Raw genomic sequence first — 22,487 nt, 5'->3', positions numbered from 1 at the left:
AAATGTTTTGTAAAATTCCGAAGGGAATCCGTCGCTACCTGGTGACTTATTGTTCTTTGCTTTACTGATCGCATTTCCCACTTCCTGTTCTGTTATCTCTGCATTTAATATTTCGTTCTGTTCCTTTCCTATCGATGGTAAATCAAATTTTTCTAAGAATGTCTCTATCTCTTCTTCTCCTGCCGCTTTCGGTTGTGTGTATAGTGTCTTATAGTATTCTACAAATGTCTTCTCTATTTCAGCTGGTTCTCTTAGTAACCCGTTTGTGTTTGTGTCTTTTATTGTGTGTATTGTATTTAGTTTGTTGTATTCTGATTTGTCTAGCTAAGAGTCTGGTCGCTCTCGTTCCTCCTTCATAGTATGTCTGTTTCACGTATCTAGCCTTTTTCTCAATTTCTGTCAGTAATTCTTTGTTTATCTTTTCTCGTCTTTTACTTCCCTAAGTGTCTCTTGGTTCTTTGAGTTTGTGTTTTTTCTCAAATGTTTTCAGTTTCTTTACTAAGTTCTGGTATGTCTCTATTCTGGCCTTCTTGAGTAGTGCTGCCTTTGCTATACATTTTCCTCGTATTACCACCTTCATTGCATCCCATAGAATGTTTGGATCTACCTCTCTGTTATAATTTTCCTCTCTGTATCTTATTATGTCTTCTTTTATTCTATTTTATTTTATTCATTTCAGGTTCACGGACCTTGGTGTTACCATAGGAAATCATTCTGAGATTGCTAGAGTGCAATACCGGCCACATCCTGCTAGGTGGCAGTATCGCCCACCATTGAAACCTTATTGCACACCGCATGTTACATCTAAACCCCTCCGGGCGGAGCATTTTGGTTCAGTCAAGTCTAGCGGTTCACCTGATCACATTGAAACGCATCCAATGCTCCTCGATGCATGTGTTGTGGTGGATTATGTCAGGGACCCAATGGACACCAATACTGGAAATCGCGATCAGACAATTGGAATATTCTTTTTGGGATACCTCCTAGTAAAGGTAAGGACTATATGACATCAATCCTACGTTGATCCAACCATGATTTCACATGATTGCAACGAACATATTTAACGCACTGCAACACATATGCCGTTGCTGACGATAAAAAAGACCCCCCCCCCCTTCATGCATTCATGATGAAACATAATACCTATTATATACCTTTGAATTGGAAATAATAGCGTGTCCAGGCGAGCAACGCCAACGCTTTTAGCAAAATTCACGTATTGCTCCATAGTGCCATTTTCAGGAATTAGCCTGAAACTATACAATATTCAGCACGGTATAACACGCGAACGTATACATGAAAATTTTTATTATTTTTCACATGTTGAACGATGGATAGTTGATGTCAAATGAGCCATAGTATTGTCTCCATAGCTATAATATAGATATCGCCCTGCAAACACCGCCACGCATCCCTATCTCTTAAAGTCCCTATCTCTTAAAGCGGTGGCCCATTGAGTACAAGGATGCTTACACCGCTGACGTCCAAAGTGTTAAAGGGGAACTATCTTATAAATGGCCTTTTCCAGTGTTTAGCATTGTTTTCTAGCAATGTGGGGTTGTACCAGCACTGTCTCAAATTAAAATGTTTGTGCATTCCTCCAGTTCAGATGAGGCAAGGTCCTCCCCAGAGGTGCGTTCCTGATTTCAAAGCTGGTTGCACTATGTTTTAATGACGCCACGTGCACGCGTGCTCCCGGGCGTGTGCGCGCGCTCCCGAGCATAAATGTTCCCTCGCATACGCACAGACTAAAGACAATACCTAATTGCCTCTACGAATGGAATGTAACACATTTCATTCACACATTTTGTGTGAATGTATCTGAGAACGTATTTGAACACACTTAAAGACCTGAGCTATTGTATGTGGGTACTTAGCAAGTTGGCGCATCAGTAGAGTGCAGCGCATTCCTCAGGTTTGGTGTGAACGATGGTCTGACTCAGGCAGAGCACCGTTGACACCAAACCTGTGAATGTGATTGCCATGAATTGTTATGCTTATGCGAGGTAGCCAGGTACACACGACGAGTCGAGTGCAGCGCGTTCTTGAGTGCACGTGCATGCGTGCGCACATCCGTGCATGCGCTTCTGCTCACAAAAGCTGGTTGCCCGGCGTGCAACCCCGTCCCATGAGCAACGCACCTCTGGTCCTCCCCCAGTGAACTAAGCCATTCTGAATTTAGTGTACCTGTGACGTGTAAGGATTCTGATCTGCATACCTCAGCTCCTTCTGTGGTTGTAGCCACCGCCCACAATCAACAATTCGCTCAACAACGGAGCGAATGGAAATAATGCAAAAGCGGTTTCCCTGTCACTGACACTTCCTCAAAAAGAGAGAAAAAGAGGGAGAGACAGACAGATAGAGAGAGAGGCACTAATACGGTGCGACTCGTCTCGGAGCATTTACACACACTCGTGTGTGGGGGGAAACACACACACGCTCTCGGAGCATCTCTCCTCTCTATCTCTCTCTCCCTCTATCTCTCTCTTGTTCTCTCTCTCGCTCTCTCTGTATCAGCACTCGCGTCACATCAACCTGTTGCAACGCGTATTCCGATCCGTGCAATAATATTCACAGGGGTATATATTGTCATTTGAAACAAGTTACCAATGCAATGTCTGTCTCTCTCTCTCCCCCAAAGCCAGTGCAGACTGTGGGTGACTGTCACTCAAAGCGCATTGCGAGTATGGGCGGAGCCCAGCCAAAAACAGCATGGAATCTGGAAGTGCAGAAAATGCTGCTCTATAGTACTTGATTAGAAATACAAAACAATGAATTTAAATTTTTTAAACCTAAACAGATGTGTTCCATAGACTCACAGGAATTGTGTAAAATTGCCCAAATAGTGAAAGAAATAGTAAGATAGTTCCCCTTTAACACATTCCCTGCCACTGGTTATATCCATCAATGTAGGCTCACTGCCACCACTCTAAGCCTATGGAGATGTTCACCTTCTTTGCAGGGCTATAACTTTTTTAATTGTATTGCTAAATTGACATTACTATGGCCCATTCAACATCGATTATCTATCGTTCAGGATGTAGGAACGTTATACTTTTTCATTCATAGATTCATACAAAAATACCTTCTAGAATATAAGTATGTTTTTATCGTTTTCTGCAGTAATTCATAGAACGTGAGTTATAGGCATAAACGCATATATAGATTATCAATTGCCGTTTATTCCCGATACACGCTATATTAAAAAATTCAACTGTATATGATCCTATACGTTATGCGTCATCATGCGTGGATGAAAGGGGGGGGGGGGGGGGGGGCGTTTATAATTCTGTGATAGTCAGTAAATGCTTTATGTAGTATGGGTGATATATTGATCAGATCGGTTTGCAGTGAAATTAATGAACAATTGGGCTGAAAATAGCGTCAGCGTCCTCTTACCGTGCGTCAATGAGACTGGCGGTGAAAGATCCCAGGTATACGACGCCGATCGCCTAGGTCCATTTCCGGTTTGTAAGGCGCAATAAACGCCGAAATCATATCGATTATTAAGTTTATAAAGCGATCGATATGTACTATAGTGTCTGTCGGGAGCCTTGCTACAATATCTGATGGCCGGATGAATTTAATCGACGCACCTCCCACTTCCTGTTGTTCCGAGTGTAACTCGCCCGACCATCCACCAGGCAGCGGTATTGAGCCATAGGGTCCAGCTGCAGCGCCGGAGTTGTATATATGAATTATGAATGCCATGGCGAAAAAATTAAATATTGATCTCAATATCGCTGTACAGCGTGGTCTGGCGGTAAAAACATGGCGGGCAATAACGTTTTAAAGCGTTTCCGGCTGTGGATGTGTTAGAACCTCCGTGTTTTAATTTTTTTACTTTACAGGAAAAATATATATCAGAATATCACAGTACTATGTTGTCTTTACAATAATTTGAAAGTCAGGCACAAACACAGACACAACAACAACACAGTCTAGTGAGACGAGGAGAGGTTACCGTCATATCAGGAAATGAATCACATGCAAAAAAAGAGAGTTGAGTGACTTACACTCACCCGTTTTATTTCATAATACGAACGGACGTTTAGATTAAACCAAGTGTATGCAATGATGCTGATGCTTTCCGAGCGGAACACAAGTTATTTAACGTTACACAGGTAAGTTATGTTATGCACGTTAATTAAGCTATGTAACGTTAGAGCGCAGCCCTTTAGCTTGCTAACGTTAAGATAGCAGGAGCCGTCGGCCAACAAAGATTGTTTCAACAAATGGATTCACAAAATGGATTATCATCCAAACGTTATTGAAGCCTCCCGTGACCAGTACGTAGTCAGTACTCTTAATGAAGAAATGTGAGCATAAGCGCTACGTTATATGCGTAAATGTGCGCTAAGACTTAACAGTACTGAACCAGATATTTTTTGCATGATTAAAAACGATGGTTCGAATGTCCGTTCGAAAAACCCTGGCGAATGTTCGAATCCCCAAAACAGGCTTGGGGACAGCTCTACAAGATATGGAATATTAATACTACACTATAGCTATATCCGCGCGATTGAGTTTAGTTCTTATTTATTTATTCAATGTAATTTGCAGTGTTTGTGTAGTGCTTTTATTCATTTTCGGACATATCAATGCCTCGTTCAGTCATGACTATAAATGTAAAGCGTAATTGTTAACACTTTCAGCGCCAGCCGGTTTATCCATCCTTGTAGTCAATGGGCCATGCTTTAAAAGATAGGGATTTTCACTGTGCGCCACGATGTTTACAGGGCTCTATCTATATTCTATATTATAGCTATGGAGACAATACTATACTCATTTGACAGTCACTATCTCTCGTCCAACATGTAACAAATAGTTACTTTTTTCATGTATACGTTCGCGTGTTATCCCATGGTGCATGTTGTATAGTTTCAGAGTGATCCTGGCTAATTCATGGAAGCTACGTTATGGAGCGATATGTGAATTTTGCTAAAGGCGTTCACGTTTTTTTATGCTCCGATTGTCAGCAACGACATACGTTTTGGAGTATGTGACATATGATCGTTGAGATAGATGTGAAATCATTATTGGATCAAAGTAGGATTGATGTCATATAGTCCTTACCTTTACTAGGAGGTATCCCAAAAAGAATATTCCAATTGTCTGATCGCGATTTCCAGTATTGATGTCCATCAGGTCCCTGACATGAAGTGGCACAAGATATGCCTCAAGTGTGCTGAATGCGTTTCAAAGTGCTCGGATGAAGCGATTCACTTGGCTTAGTCTAAATTCTCTGCCCGGACCACAATGTAACACACAGTGTGAAATAAGGTAGGGTAGGCGATACTGCCACCTAGCAGGATTCGGCCGGTATTGCACTCTCTGGATCTCAGAGTGAGTTCCAATGGTAACACAGAGGTCCGTGAGACTGTATAGAATAAAAGAATAGAATAAAAGAAAAAACAATTAAAACGATCGAAAACCCGACTATACTTGGCACTCAACGGTTGGTGAGATAACCAGACTATAGTCGTGGTTGGCCGTGAATGAGTTAATGATACAAATATCGTATTTTTTTTATTATTATTGTAATTATTTAATTCCAAGGATGTCTGTAGAATCGACGTGAACGCAATCACCAATGATTTCTCCCAAATGAAGCCGTTAACTCATTGGACGCCAGAGGTCGCTGTGGGCGTATGGCCGCTTGTGCCAGCGATGTAATGAAATGGGGGTACATGCCGGTGTTTGTAGTGCTAAAACTATATTAAATATTATAGCTATGGATCTAATGATATAGTCGATTGTCATTGAGTTTCTTATGGTCAAGATGCAAAAAACAGATAATTATTTCATCAATACATTACCGTTTTATACCGTGGTGAATACGAGTATAGTTTCCTGTGTAATCCCAGGAAACGCCAAACAGTGATTTACTGCATTTCACTATAAATCGTGCCATTTCTCACCTGGATCAATAATCAATCTGAAATCAACGCTAGATTATCTGCATTATGTTTCATCATGGATGCATGAAAGGGGGGGGGGGAGCCAACGGGGCACGCCACACACACACGCTCCGATCGCGGGGAAAGAATTATCGGATCAACGCAAGATTGATAACATAAAGCCCTTTCCTTGTCTATGATGTACTGCAAATAAGAATAATCCAATTATCTGATCGCCATTCCAAGTACTGATCGCGATCGTGTTTCCAACGGTATCCAGCATTGCACATGAACGGGGGGGGGGGGGTGACCCTTGTCGATGCATCGTTATAAGCGCTTGTCTTGCCGGAGTATTTAGACCCTGCACGCACGGCGCAGCTCGGCCCAGACAACAAGCCACATCGTTTCAAATGGAGTGCAATAGCGTCCGCAAGGCGTTAGTATTGGACTTTTGCGATCTCAGACCCATCCCCAGTGATAACACACAGCTGCCTGCATGTTTATGAATGGAAATAGCGAATGAAAGAAATAACGATCCAATAACGAGTATACTCGTTGGCAGATTTAGATTGGCGGGCTATAAAGAGTTGACTCGTTGTTGGTGGCCATTGAGTTAAGAACACGGGCGCACACCAGTCTGTCCAACTTACGACTGCCTTTCCACGTTCGTAAATCCTGTTCTTAGCTACGAACGAATCTCCAAAAAGAAACCATTCGATCATGCCAAAATCAGCCCGAGAAGTTCGTAAGTGGAGTTATGAAGAAATCGTAAGAGCATGAGGACCATCAGCCAATATTGGCCTCTCATAAATATACAATATTGTATCGGGGTAAATGTCACCAATAATACATGCAAAGAAATAGTTATAGAAAAGTGATACCTGAAAGATATGACTGGTTTTCATTATGATTATAAGAGGATAAATACGTAAAGTATGTAGGTATTATTCAGGAAAAATTGTGTTTCTTTTGTTTTGTTGTTTTTATCCTCTTTTTCTCCGCCTGATTTTCTATGCTTTTCCTTGTATATACCATGTATATAGTACATGATACTTAAGCGCATACAGTACAGATATCCTCATAAGTATCTATTCATTCGTATTAATTAGATACTCTTTGAGATTGTTTTTATCTACTTATTATTATTATAATTTTTTTTTAACTTTTTCTCCTCCTGTTTTTCTGTGTTTTTCTCCCATCCCAATTTAGTCGTTATGCCAATTCCCCCCATCCCCTACCTGGTCGTTGTGCGCATGTTCCCCCTACTGGTCGGTACAAGGGAACCCTGAAGTCTACCACATGCTTCCTCCGACACATGCGGAGACAGCCAGCGGCTCTCTTTTCACCTGGCAGCGAGGACCAGTGGCGGACTGGGACACAAATTCAGCCCGGGACATTCAGACGCACCAGCCCACACACCGGCCCCAAAACCGGCCCACACAACGGCCGTTATGAAACACGCGTCCAGTATTAAACAACCCAAGGCTGTGGCTAAGGAGTCAACATCAGGGAGACCAAATCTACACCCCGCCCCTAGATGTGCACTCATGCACAGTGCACACACACACACACACATACATATACCGTTACTTCCTGTCATTGGCATATGTTTTTTTTACTAACATCTTAGTGCCTCATTAGCCTAGGGATTAAGGATACATGAAGTATTAACTACACCATAATAATATTGAGGTTTTGATCCATAGAAAGGTCTGTGCTACACAATTTCAGTTAGATTGGATTTATTGTCCTTTAATTTGGCTCTCTCTCTCTCTGTGTGTCTGTGTGTCTGTGTGTCTGTCTGTCTGTCTGTCTGTCTGTCTTGCTGGGCTCTCTCTCTCCCCTCAGGGTCAGCTGTGCTGGACTGGGCTCTCTCTCTCCCCTCAGGGTCAGCTGTGCTGGACTGGGCGCTCTCTCTCCACTCAGGGTCAGCTGTGCTGGACTGGGCGCTCTCTCTTTCCTCAGAGTCAACTGCATAAGAAGAACATCAGCAATCAATAATAATGGCTTGAATTCATACAGCGTTTTTCAGCCTTTTGAAAACACCCAAAGTAGTAATAGTAGTAGTAGTAATTTATTCAGTCATCATCTCACACAATACAATATACACCATCATTTAACAATATTTGATTTTACAGTGACTGAAAAGGTACAGACTGAAGCATAATGCTTATATATGCCTGTCCTATATTCTTAACAAAAATTACAAAAATTAAGACTCCAAAACAGTATTCTAAAAGAAAATAGCAAAAAAAAACAGTATTATTCACCCTTGTAGTTTTCAAAAATAGCTTTACAAACCATTTTCTTAAAAACCAAAAGCGAATTAGTCATTCTTAACTGTATATCAGCATTGTTCCACAAAGCGCTTCACAGAAACCATCAAGCATTCACACTCACACAGTCATACGCTACTGGTGGTCGTGAGCAGCATCAGCAAACACAGCTGCCCTGTGGCCTAGTTGTTAGCTTAAGCTAGTTAGCTGTGGTTATTTACAAACATGTAGATGAGACTAATCATATACAGATCGAGAACATGGCTAACAGTTGGGAATTCTAAGGTACATCTTATTTAAGCATGTAAAATGGCAACTAATCAATTCAATCAATTAGATTACCAATATTATATCAACATGAAAATTTGGAAGGGAATGTAACAGTATTTTATTTGAGTATTTACTATTATAATATTAGTAGCCGATTAATTTGCAGCCCGTCCTAGGTTCTGATTGGCTCTCTAGGTTAGCACTTTAGCTTCTGATGCTGTGGTGGGCACTAGTCCTAACATTGCTAACTAAACTTTTAGTCAGAGAAAAAAACTTCACGAGTCACGACTATTTACGTCCACGTGCTGTAAGGAATCAGGAATACGGAAAGCACATTGTCTTGTAATAGAATGACTGAAATCACTGCAAGAGCTAGTATAGGCTAGCTAGCCCTCATGAACCGGCAGACACGAACAGTAGAATATGCACTAGGCTACTGCACGCACCTGTCATGTTACTGTTGGTTCCTTCCACTTGAACTTCATCATCATTAGCAGCAGCAGCTACTCTAACGCCAGCCCTTCCTCTACTAAACATGTCTGTAATTTTAGAACATTGTTCTGCGTCTTTTACTAGCAATTTAAGTTTTTTAATTCTAGCTTTTTCAGCTCCACCCTTTCTTTTTTTTGCGTTCTCCATTTCTGCGCTTCTAGGCCTAATCGCGGTTGGGAGGAAACGTGAATCTCATTCACTGATGTCTCATGTCTCATTCAAGACTGGCTAACAAAAGCATGTCTTTCACTTAACACCAAGAAAACAGTGTGTATGATGTTCACAAAGTCACCAGTAGAGGTGTCACACTCTAATGTGTTTCTGGGAGAGGCGGAGCTGGACATTGTACATTAATTCAAGTATCTTGGGGCAGTGGCGGCCGGTGTGAACTACATTTGGGTGGTCGTGGGCATCTGACCAAGCTGACCAAGCGAATACTGACTCATAACTAGGGATGCACGATATTGATTTTTTGACACCGATACCGATATCTTTATGCTCCTCAAGCCGATAACCGATATCGATAACCGATATTTATTGTATTATAATTTTTTTTTAAATGTATATATATATATATAATTTTTTTAATCAATTTTTTTTTTTTTTTTTGTATTTATAAGCTCCGACGTCATCGGTACTGCTATCGGTACTCGAGAAATTATGGAGTTTTTTTTTTGAGGAATTTAAACGTCGCAAACTAATCTTGTTGGCCGTTTTCTATCTCTCCTCCCTGGGTCTCTCTCTGCCTACGCGAGCCAGCCGGCTGTGCTCTTACACACACTCACACAGCTCTGCTCTCGACAGCACCCGTGTGTGTGTGTGGTGTGGTGTGGTGTGGTGTGGTGTGGTGTGGTGTGGTGTGGTGTGTGTGTGTGTGTGTGAGTGTGAGTGTGTGTAAGAGCACGGCTCGCGCAGGCAGATAGAGACCCAGGGAGGAGAGATAGAAAACGGCCAACAAGATTAGTTTGCGACGTTTAAATTCCTCAAAAAAAGTCTGGGTCTATTTTTACTAAAGTCGATGCTGACAATGCTCGCAACAAGACATTTGCCAGTAATGTATAAGCGCTGGTACTTGTCAATGTGGCTGGCGGGGAGCAGCTAACGTTATAGCTCCGAGTAGAATAATGGCCGACAATTCGGAGGTAAATAAACGAACGAGAGCTTCTGATTGGTGGTAAGAAGAAGAGGTGGGTGCAAGCGGAGGGACGTAATTGGCAGATCGACTGTCTGTCTCCGAATGTAACGTGACTACGTCACAGCCAAGAAGGGGAGCGCTGGATTTGTGAAAAACTCCCTGTTCCTAAACCACACGCTATCAGTTTTACCACAGTACTGGCAAAACGGGAGGAGGCTATAATAAAAACAAGCGCCCTTCATCCAAATCCACCCACACCGGATTTCTTTTAACCAAAAAATGTATTATGTTATCGGAGCTATCAATAACGTTATCGAGTTTATCGGGATGACGTCATAATTGCTGATATCGGCCCGATAATTATCGGCCCGATAATTATCGTGCATCCCTACTCATAACGTTACCAACGTTAAGTCGAGTTAATTGATTCATACTAGGGGTGGACGGTATAAACGGTATACGGTATAAACGGTATGAATTTGCTCTACGGTATGGATTTTGACTATACCTTGTAACCGGTAGAGCAGCTCTAAAATAGCAATGACGTCATGTAACCACAGTGCGACTATTTCACTCGCATTTGCCCCTAAAAATAGATAGAATTAGTCATAGATAATAGATATGTGCAAACTGGAAAAAGTTATTTAGGAGGCTTCGCGCAGTGGGCGTGTCAACACGCAATTGTCATTTCATAATAAACACATATCACCGCGGCGCACAGCAAGTTTCAATTTCAGTTCCTGGCATTTTTAACCAGTGGAGAAAGGTAAGATATTTCCCTGTCGTTTTTCTTATATGAATTATTCTACGTTAATAAAACATACCTGGTGACCAACTACAGTTTGCTGTGAACATTATGATGTGTAGTGTTCTGACGGCTGGGCCATCAGAGAGCGTCTCCGAGAAATGCGGCTACGGAAAGTCTCGACGCTGCTCGCTTAGATGATAATAGATTGCTTGGAAAAGCGCCCGGCTTCCATCATAATACATCATATTTCAACGCACAGCGCATTACGCACTGATTGGCTGCGACGGATACAGCGATGAAACCCGAGAGAAATGCGGCTACGGAAAGAATAGACACCTATTGCGTCTAGCCCGAGAGAAATGCGGCTACGGAAAGGAGTCACTTCCTGTTAATGAAAACAATTATTTATATTTGATATATTAACGTTATATTGTGCATTGGAAACACAAACACTTAAAATGAGTAAATATTATTCATTTTAAACACGTTTATTTTATTTATAGGGCCCAAAAGGGAAAAAAAATCTTATTCTTCTTCTTTTAACCAGGGAGGGCGGCGCTCTAGCGCCCCTATCGGCCAGCCGCCACTGTCTTGGGGTCACATTGGACTCTACATTGACCTTCAAAAAGTCATGTGAAGAAAGTGACAAACAGTCAAGTTTAACATCGAAAACTTCAGGCAGATCAAGCCCTGCCTGCCAGTTAATGCTGCAAGGATGTTTCTGCATTCAATGATTTTATCACACATTGAGTACTGTTTTATCAACTGGTCTCTTTCATATGTCACTACTCTTACACCAATAGAATTACTCTACAAAAAAGCCATAAAAGTATTTGATAGGAAACCAATTTAATTTCATCACTGTAATGTTTTAGAAAAACATAACATGCTAAGTTTCGAGAATTTCCAAGTTTTCAAATATACTTGCTTCATGTACAAGGTTCTGCATGGACTTGCCCCTCCCCCATTGAATGAGTTCATCCAACAGAAAGCAGACACTGGCATTACCACCAGGGCCATCAGTAGAGGGGACTGTAAGGTGCCTTTTCGTTATACTACCTTTGCAAAAACTGTGTTCTCTGTTAAAGGTGGTAACTACTGGAATAGCCTACCAGTTGTGATTAGAGAGTGCCCTACATACTCCATGTTCAAGACCCATCTTAAACTGCATCTTAAGGCAAACCAGAACTGTGATAATTTTTTATCTGATTTAGTTTATGCAACTTGTTTATTGTTTTATTGCCGGCCCACACACTGGCCCACACACCGGCCCACACACTGGCCCACACACTACACCGGCCCACACACTGGCCCACATACTGGCCCACACCGGCCCACACACTGGCCCATATTAGTGGCCCACACACCGACTCACACACTGGCCCACACACTGGCCCACATACTGGCCCACACACCAGCCCACATAGTGGCCCACACACTGGCCCACATTAGTGGCTCACACACTGGCCCACACACTGGCCCACATACTGGCCCACACACTGGCCCACACACTGGCCCACACGCTGGCCCACATGCTGGCCCACACACTGGCCCACATGCTGGCCCACACACTGGCCCACACACTGGCCCACACACTGGCCCACATGCTGGCCCACACACTGGCCCACATTAGTGGCTCACACACCGACTCACACACTGGCCCACACACCGGCCCACACACTGGCCCACACACTGACTCACACACTGGCCCACACACTGGCCCACACACTGGCCCACACACCGGCTCACATTAGTGGCCCACACACTGGTTCAAAAAAAAAAGTAAGGACTCTCATTGGTGAAGTGTAGCGCGTGGGCGGTCACGCTGCCTTCACCACTTCCTGCCTTTCGCTGAGCAGGTGCCCAGACCTGACCTGTAGGTGTCGCTGTCCACAACGCCAGATTACCACCCACGACTTCCCTCCCGCTAACTCAGCCAAACGAGTTAGTATGACGATCGGCCCAAGCCGCAGGCAATGCTGACTTGTGTTTAGTTTTCTAACAGGGCTCTCTGCTCCTATGGGGGCAGGGGCCGAGGTATGCGTGTCTGGAATTTGTTATCTCCTATGCGAGGTATGTGCTGTGAGGAGAGAGATGGGTCAAGTCAAAGGGGGTCGCTATGGTGACCAGAGACAGGTGCCAAGCAAACAGGGGCGACGTCACAACAATCGCAGTGGAAGGATAGGGAGACGGAGCTAGTTGATCAAGGTCGGCATTCCTTAAAAGAACACCACGCTCATTAGGGAGAGAGAGACGGGGAGCGACTTTTAAGCTATGCGCTTTTCGGCACAAGCAAGAAAGATAGAGCGGAGCCTTTTAATCTAGTTTCTTTCCTTAAACCTTTTAAAGACTTGTTTTGCATTCTGTGTGAGACCTTTGTTTATGTACATAAACTATCCTTTTTGATACACAATGGACAATTCAACGTACGTTTGTTCCGAATGCACCTGGGAGAAGAGATAGTGTTTAGCCAGTCAGCCGTGGGAGTACGAAATTCCACAGAACGATTGCCTCCATGAAACAAAACAAACACAACACAGAGGATCGAGAGAGAACACGGACAGAGGCTGATAACGATCGACGACAGGCTGAAACGACCCAAATCTAACATACTACTACTATAATACACATTTTATGCACACAAAAAAAAACGGTTATTATGGTGTTTTGAACAGACACAATGTGAAACAGTCGGATCCACAGTTGCTGTAGGGTTTTAAGTAGGGCTGTCTTAAATACTTCGAAGCTTCGTTCGATGGGCATGGGATTCGAATATGAAAATAAAATTCTAATATAAAAAAATATATAATAATATTTATTTATTTTTTGCTAAATCAACTCTGCCTCTCTTTGTTAACTACAACAAGCAATGCCGTTTGTTATTTAAGATGAGGTCGGACTCGGCACTGACAGATTTGTGTTCATTGTGCTGCTTTTATAAAGCCTCAAATGACGGCTTACAATATTTCATGAAAGCAAAGTGTTTCATTTGTCTAAGATTTAAAAAGGTTTAAACTTTACAGCACTGACAAAGTTGAACAAAGTGCCGCACAAGTCCCACAACATATTTTTTTTAAATAATAATAATAATAATAAATAAAAAAGATTTATAATTATTATTTTTTTTATCTCAAAGCTTCAAATTAAAATCTCAGCCCCGAAGCTTCGAATTCCAAAAATTCGAAGGTCAGCCCTAGTTTTAAGCAGGGCTGCTCCAAAGTAGGTCATGCTGGACAAATATGGCCCTTCACTCTTTTTGGCCCTCCCAAAGGGTACCGGAGACTGATATTCTATTTGGTGACAGTCTGCCAGTATTTGAACACATTTGAGTTATTATTTGAGGAGTGTTTTTGAGACAACTTGCTTATGACGAGGCCCACTAATAAACAAAATTTATGACATAAAGCCTAAAAGTCCTTTCTAATGGAGACGAATTAAGATAACCTGATTAAAAGCTACTTCTATCAAAACGTTGCTCAATAAATGTTTTAATTGCAAGTGAAGAAGATGGCGTGCAGGAGTTCTTTGTCCCGCGGTCTTCTCCTACATACCTGACGAACTACACTGAGGTGTGCAAATGTTCTACTGTTTAACACAATGTGAAGCTAAAAATCAGTGGTGGTGTGAATGCATACAAGTCAATGGAAAGATGCACGTCAATGGAAAGATTCAACTGGAGCGAGACAGACGCAACTTCAGGGCCCCGTTCCCCGTACCTGGATAACTGAGTTAGCCGGATAACTTTCGGTCAAGCCTGACTTAAGCCGGACCTTCCCATTCCCCGACGCGCGATTGTCTAAATCACCATGACAACAGATCAAAAAGTTTGAGCCTGGTCGAGAGCAGGGTTAAGTTCAAGTTAGCCGGATGAACCATGGCCACGCCCCCGCAAAGAAGTGACAGCTCGTTTCCTGAAATGATTCTCACAGTCTAGGATCTGCATTATACCATTCTGAATTACGTTTTTGTGCTCCATTCTTCCAGAGGGGGCTTTTGAAATGTAAAATAGACCCAAAATGCTGATACTAAATTCACTTTGTCCTAAATAATGCATGTTATATATACCGTGGCGCTCGCTAGGTGCGATGTACACATTATGTGGTTATTTTAACAACGCGCAGCATTGCAAATGTGAATCCCGCGGGGATATCCTTAATGATTGAAACCTATCGCTCGTTTGGCTCTGATTCCTTTCATATTCTCCGCTGTGGATGAGGAAGGAGAGGAGCGCCTGGATTTTGTTTCATTCAAGCATAAAATTGAAGCGTCTATGCGTGGATTGTGGATTTTGTGTGATATTGTAACTGGGATTAAAATGTCTGATGAGATGCGCTGTTTGACGGATTTGAGAAATTGAATGAGCCGTTGACGTCACATTAATGTAGGCCTGCCACGATAACAAATTTTGCTGGGCGATTAATTGCCCCCGAAAATATCGCAATAAGCGATATTATTGCGACCGGTTAGAGAATTTTTTTTTGAGAAATTTATTTCCCAAAACTTTTATTTTGAAGCCCACCGCTCCGTCTTTTCCGGTGATTAGACTTTTATTTTGAAGCCCACCGACCCGACGGGAAGTATTGTTGTTATTATCCTAGCTTGCTGATGCTGCTGGTGGACTGGGGCCAGCTAACGTTAGCTTGCTGATGCTACTACTACTTCGACATGCTGCTAGTGGACTGGAGCCAGCTAACGTTAGCTTGCTGATGCTGCTGGTAGATCGACATGCTGCTAGTGGACTGGGGCCAGCTAACGTTAGCTTGCTGATGCTACTAGTAGATCGACATGAGCTAATGATAAAACAAATGTTGAGATTGTTGGTGAACAACTAACTTTAAGTTAGTTTTAACGTTAGCTACTAACGTTAAAACGCTAACGTTACACTACAAATAACGCTACTTGGTTAAAAGGAGCAACACTATTGAGAAATGTAGTTAAGCTATGTGGTGTTGCCCCACGGAGCTCCTGTGCTGTGCTCTCTGCTCTGTAGTAAAGCCAGCGGCCCGCCTCCCAACACGGACAGTGACTGACAAGGGGCACTGGTTCCGCCTCATTAAAACAAACGCGCAAATAGCAATTAATCGCGCCCGTCAAAATCATTGCATTAATTTTAATTATCGCGGCAATTAATCGATTTATTGCTTATCGCGGCAGGCCTACATTAATGCATTTGAGAATAAAGAGATAAAACTTCATTCAAAAGAAAGAATATTCTAAACACGGGTCTCTCGTTCATTAATGTATAAACAATGAATCTATCCGGTCTGGCACAGTGGCGCAGCGGTAGTGCTCAATCCTGGCAACCGGGCGACCCGAGTTCGAGACCCCGCGTTTCCAATATAATTTTTTGGAATATAATATTAATGATTATACGCAAAAGTAGCCTAGTTTTAAGTTAAAATATTATAAATCTACATGCATTGAGGATGTCATTCTTTATATAGCTCTCAACGTGCACCAAATTGAATTATTCCTACATTGCAAAAAGAAGGAAAAGACTAGGATTCGAACCCCGGTCGTCTGCGTGAAAGTCAAAAGAAGAACCCGTTACACCACAGTGCAGATAAGTAAAAGATCCACCATACATCAATCAATGGGTAAGAGAGCCGTATCGTTATTCTGTATAACAGTTTAACTAATTATTTTCGCTAGCAAGATCTCATTTGATTATTCAATCCATAAACCTACTGCCAGCAGGCAAGTTTAAAGAAATATAATCTGATTGATTGAGGTAATGAGGGACTTAAAATTAGCCTATAGATAACGCATTTAACTTGTCGGCGAGGCGATTGAGCCGTACTGCAATCTGATAATAAAGTTTTAAATCAATTAATCAATCAATGCCGTTAGAAAATCAGGATCTCTGCTATCGATAAGTGCTGGCTTTTCAACTGAAGCGGCCGCACGCACTTATCCTGGGTCTCAAGTCTGGATCGAGTTAACGAGACTGAATCCACCTTCGAGGAACAGGAAAATCCCGGCTTCAAACATCGGGTTAACTGAATCTGGATAATGGGACGCTTGATCGACTTAGTTGAACCAGGTACGGGGAATAGGGCCCTGCTCTAGGCAGTGCGACCGGCATTAGTTTGAGTTGACAATGTTTCAACCTGAACAACTAATTCGTCAGGCATGATTGAGCAAATGTGGGTATATTTTCACAATGAATATGAAATAGACTGCTATGATGCTCTGCAACTCAAAGATATTGAATAAAATAGATTTCTAAATAGTCTCCTTTTGGAAAAACATCAACAAAACTAAGGTTGAGACCAAACATGCTAGCATGTCATCGCACCAGGTTTACTAGTTATCAATTGTCAAACTGATGTAGGTAAAGCAAGACAATATTTCTTTTTGCAGTGTATCTGAACATACATTATGAAGCAAATTGTTTATTTTTTAATCTACGTTGAATCACAATTATAGGCCCCACAGCAACCACCCATATAACATTTGTGCCTGTGACCTTTCACCTGGAAAGGTTTCATAGAATATGTTTTGGATGAACTAGAACGTACTTTTGACCCCCGGCGCCTCTCGCTCCTGTATTCTGGGGTGCTTGAGTTGCTGTACTGTCTTTCAACTCTATCAGGCTGCTCTGCTTCCTTCTCACGGGTTTTCTTTGTTCGATACTTTATCTCCAACGATGAGTTTTTACCTGGGAATGGAGAAGGGGAAAAAGGAACATTATTTTGGATGTTATAAGGATTTATGAACAAGTGTCAAGCATGACATACAGGCTCCTCATGGCAGCGTGTCGAAGTGTCCTTGAGAAATATGACTCGGACGGCACTCACGTCGACCTGTAAACTCCAGTCATGAATGTTCATGCCCCCACCCCCACACACTGATTGTGTAAGTATTAAAGTAATATTGTGCAAGTATTAAAGTAATAATCTCATAAAAAGTTATCAACATTTTCATATATCATCTGGCACACAGGGATGTCACCAGCAGTTTTTTTTAGAATTAATTGAAGACTAACTGCATTTAGCATGAATTTTCAAGATGGGAGGGCAAGTCAATACAGTACAAAAACGCCAACAGCAAGAGATGTCACCAAAAAGAAACAAAAGTGAGGATCTTGTGGATTATTACTTTAATAAAAGATAAAGATATAAAAGTGAGGATCTTGTGGATTACCACCGCCAAAAACGGCTTACGACGGGTTTTAAGGTCATGCGAATTCCGCCATTCCACGGCGTACAACGTTATTGAGATCATATTTCATTTTTTCGCTATTGGTATTCATAATTCCCTCACCCAGCCTCGGCTGAGACAGTGGGACTCAGCACAACCGTGCAACGCTTCAATACCGCCACCTGGTGGATGATCGGGCGAGTTACAACCGGAAATGGATCTCTGGTGATCTCCGTGCATCTGGGAAATGCGTCCGGCAGTCACATATTGTTGCGGGACTCTAGACACACATCCGTGTATATGGATCGCTGCCATAACTCAATAATCAATATGATTTGGCCGTTTATTGCGCCATACAAACCGGAAATGGATCTAGTCGATCAACGTCAAATAAGTGGGATATTTTTCCTCCAGTCTCATCAGCGAACGGTAAGAGGACAGTAACGTTACTTTCAGCGTGATTGTTTATTATTATTAATGCAAACCGCTCTGATCAATATATCACCCATACTACATAAAGCATTTACTGACGATCACGGAATTATAAACGACCCCCCCGTGCATGATGAGTCTGTGCATGATGAGTCATAACGTTTAGGATCGTATTCAGTTGGATTTTTTATATAGCGTGTATCTCGAATAAACTGCAATCGATAATCTATATTATGCGTTTAGGCCTATAACTAGCGTTCTAGGAATTACTGCAGAAAACGATAAAAACATACTTATATTCTAGACGGTATTTTCGTATGAATATATGAATGAAAAAGTATAACGTTCCTACATCCTGAACGATAGCTAATCGATGTTGAATGGGCCATAGTAATGTCAATTTAGCAATACAATTTAAAAAGTTATAGCCTTGCAAAGAAGGTGAACATCTCCATAGGCTTAGAGTTGTGGCAGAGAGTGGTATGAGAGGGGCAAACTGCGTGGCAGTTAATGTGTTAATAAAATATAGAGATAAAAGTAATGAAGATAAAGGAAATTAATGGAAAATATGCCTAAAAACTAAAATTAAGTAATTTAGTATTACCGAACATTTACCATTACCGAGGTAAATGTGATGATAGATAAACCACAATATATTATTGATTTCAGGTCATACCGCCTCAGTCCTAGAAACAACAACAACAACAACAACAACAACAACAACAACAACAACAAAAACAAAAACAAAAACACCCCTCTCACCTCTGCACCGTGCGCAGTACCACTCCCTGATCGCCTTGGCCATCTTCTCAGTGACGTTGATGCAGTGGCCGTGGAACCACTCGTTACAGTTATCGCAGCCACTATCAATACAACAAGTAAATGTTATGTGTCACAGCATCCAATAGTATGAGATATGAACAACAACAACACCATTGACGACATGAACTTACATCATAAAGCAGTTGATGTCAGGTTTCCGACAGATGCAGTACAGTGGGGCGTTCTCTCCCTCCATACTGCTGCTCCCAGGCCCCGGCATGGGTTCAAAATCAGACACTTCGCTGTCCTGAAAGATACAATGATTAAAAAAAACTATACATTTTAAGTCACCATATAACTTAAATGTGGTCTCCATTGCCAAGTCCCTGGCCCTCTTCTTTGGCATCCAACCCAGAGTGCAAAAGTAATAGTGCAAGAGTAATATGTACAGGTGATTCAACTGGGTATCAAATATATGAATTACGGTACGAACTACAACTGAGTGTAGTGCTAATCAGATGTATATACAGTGATACAGATATAAAGACAGTATGGTAGTAGTTATACTGGCCAGTGGCCAGCAGCGTACATTTACAATTTACATTTAGCTGACGCTTTTATCCAAAGCGACTTACAAGTTCTGTACGACAAGTCATCAGGAAGGGCACAACTCTATCAGTTGAGTAACAATGTTCATCAAAGTGTTGAGTGCTACAGTGTAGGTTAGTTTATTAGGACAAGTGCATGACAGTAAGGTTAGTTCGGGTTAGATTTTTTTTTTTTTTAACTAGTAAGGTACATAAAGGATAAGTATAGATATCTAAAGGATTATGTACAAGTATGTACAGAGAGATATATAGGTATATGCAGGTATATTCGATAGATGTATATATATCTCGATGGCTGATAGGCAAAACTTCAGATTTTCTGATTTCACTTCTGTACCAGTCAGCAAGATATTTTCCAATTTCAGATCGTTTTTTGCGTTTCAGGAAGCCATAGATATATATATTGTAAATATAAATATATAAATGTATATATGAGGTATATACAGCACTGTTGTACATATACAGATACAGAGTATAGGGGTAAACTATTGTATGAGGTGGGTAGTTAATTACTATGATTACAGTGTAGGGCAGTTCTTAGACTTCTTAAGAAGTTCCTAATTGTCCTATCTTATGATGAACCTATATAACATTAATATAATCATCTGACTAAAATCATCTTACACCAACAGCAAGGATGCTGTTCAAAGTGTCATCTTAAAACATATAAAGCAAGCAAGCAACCAGCTCCTTAGTAAAACCACCCTTGTCATGACAGTAAATGGCTATATGACTGATGTTCCAAACCATAATAACTCGACTGCACTGTGGCAATAATGCTCCACATAATGTTACTCTCAGAAGATGCCATGGCCACTATTTCTCCCTGCCACATTATTTAATTAGTTCACATATTCATCAGCTTATTGATGATAATTACAATGTTATGTTACCATGTAATTAGACATTATGTCTCGAGATGTGTGATTATAGGCTATGTATTTTTGTAACTGTAGCCACATCGAAATGGCTGTTACCTAGTGAAAATACAATTATCCGATTAGCTAGCGTTAACGTACTGGCAAACTAATGTTAACAGTAACGTTACTTACTGTACCTGTTTGTACCAGACTGCAATTCGAAACTGGCCCCTGTAAATGTCCTAACCCAACCCCCTCCAATGTACAGTAAATGTCCTAACCCAGTAATACACGAGAGACCCTCTTCTTGGACCAAGTAAGTTGAAGTAAGGTATCGTCGATAATCCAATGTACAGTTACCCCCACCTCGCCTACCCCACCCCACACACCATATGTTATTATGAATTGAAAATGGGGGACCTGATGTAAACAAGACGAAAGTCTTTCTCTGGTCTGCATCCCCATAACAATTATATGTATTGAGCTGTACTGTACTGTACCCATTCTGCAATCTGTTAATAAAGTTGTCAATCAATCAATTCAAAACCACCCCACCCACCTCCAATGTACAGTTTCTTCATCAACTGTATATACTCTCTTTTTTTTACTCTTTTTGTATCACAAACAGTACTGTATTTGTAAATCTGGTATGTCATAAATGTATAGATGTAGCAGTACTGTCTATCTGTATGTCATGTATGTCATACATGTTATGATGAATTGAAAATGGGGGACCCTGATGTAAACAAGACGAAAGTCTTTCTCTGGTCTGCATCCCCTTAACAATTGTGTGTATTGAGCTGTAGCCTACTGTACTGTACCCATTCTGCAATCTGTAGTGTTAATACAATTTCCATTCAATCAATCAATGGTAAATATAGCCATCAGGCTAGTTAGCTGGCTACCGGGTTAGCTAGCTGACTAGGTTAGTTAACTTTAGCTGCTCAATCAATATAACGTTAAGTTTGTCAGAATTTGCCCATGTCGATGATTATACCAATCAAACTTTGAACAAGAAATGTTTCTTTTAACTAACTAACTAACCAACACTAATGTTGACGTTAGCCACTTAACTTAGCAGTTTGGCCCTAACAATAAGGTCTTGGCTAACTAGCTAACGATAATGTTTTTGCTACTGCGATGTTTTAACAGTGAAATGAGTTTAAACAAAATTTACATTACCATTTTGCGCGATCCTTCAATAAAATCCCAATATATTAGAAATCACGTAAATATAAAGTAGCGAAAGTAGCTAACAGTTACACTGTTTATTCTTCCGTTCGCTAATTACGCTCGAGTTGCTAACATGTTGCTACCCGGATGCGACATCGCGCATAGTCGCGTCTCTACAATTCGTAGCCGCATTTCTGCAGACCCCTCTCTGATTGGTTGAGGCCATTTCTGCAGACCCCTCTCTGATTGGCCGAGCGCGCGCATGTGCATGAGCCGCGACAAGCTCCTCCAGCCAGGAGTCGAAACTCCGTTAAGCTCCAGAGAGAGAGGCTGAAAACCCACAGTTGTTGCCCGACGGATGGGAGCCGAATCCCGGATCCGAGTTTTCTGATGAATAGCCCCAAAACATGGAGGTCGCGAACGCAATTTATACGCATGGAAGTATTGATTACGCCATAACGAATCATTAAACAAATATACCGTTAACTGGAATATGTTGTGTGTGCCTTTACACATATGTTGGATAGGATTAATTGGTTTGTCATTAACCAATAATAAACTTTCTGAATATGATTTGGGAGGGTTATAATAGAAGAAAGACAGTGTAAACAATATAAAGTTATGTGAATAAACCGCGAAATAATAACTAATTCCTTGGTCAATAGAAGTCTCTCTGATACTTTCTGAA

General features: G+C 41.5%; 1 protein-coding gene across 2 annotated transcripts in view; it reads right to left on the bottom strand.

The window, feature by feature from the left end:
• Nucleotides 1-21,948, bottom strand: part of cxxc1b (CXXC finger protein 1b) — a 60,961-nt gene extending 39,013 nt beyond the window's left edge. For both annotated transcript variants that reach the window (XM_084317679.1, XM_084317680.1), the window contains exons 1-4: nucleotides 21,809-21,948; nucleotides 19,350-19,465; nucleotides 19,159-19,259; nucleotides 17,343-17,482 (exon numbers count right to left, since the gene is read on the bottom strand). In XM_084317679.1, the coding sequence (XP_084173805.1) occupies nucleotides 17,343-17,482; nucleotides 19,159-19,259; nucleotides 19,350-19,465; nucleotides 21,809-21,811 (360 nt within the window). In that variant the 5' untranslated portion in view covers nucleotides 21,812-21,948. The remainder of the gene's footprint in view (nucleotides 1-17,342; nucleotides 17,483-19,158; nucleotides 19,260-19,349; nucleotides 19,466-21,808) is intronic.
• Nucleotides 21,949-22,487: the final 539 nt, after the last annotated feature.

This window comes from Notolepis coatsorum (genome assembly GCF_963971535.1).
Source record: "Notolepis coatsorum genome assembly, chromosome: 6".
Classification (NCBI taxonomy): Eukaryota; Metazoa; Chordata; class Actinopteri; order Aulopiformes; family Paralepididae; genus Notolepis; species Notolepis coatsorum.
The sequence above is the reverse complement of the archived record's forward strand: the minus strand, read 5'-3'. Positions and strand labels throughout refer to the sequence as shown.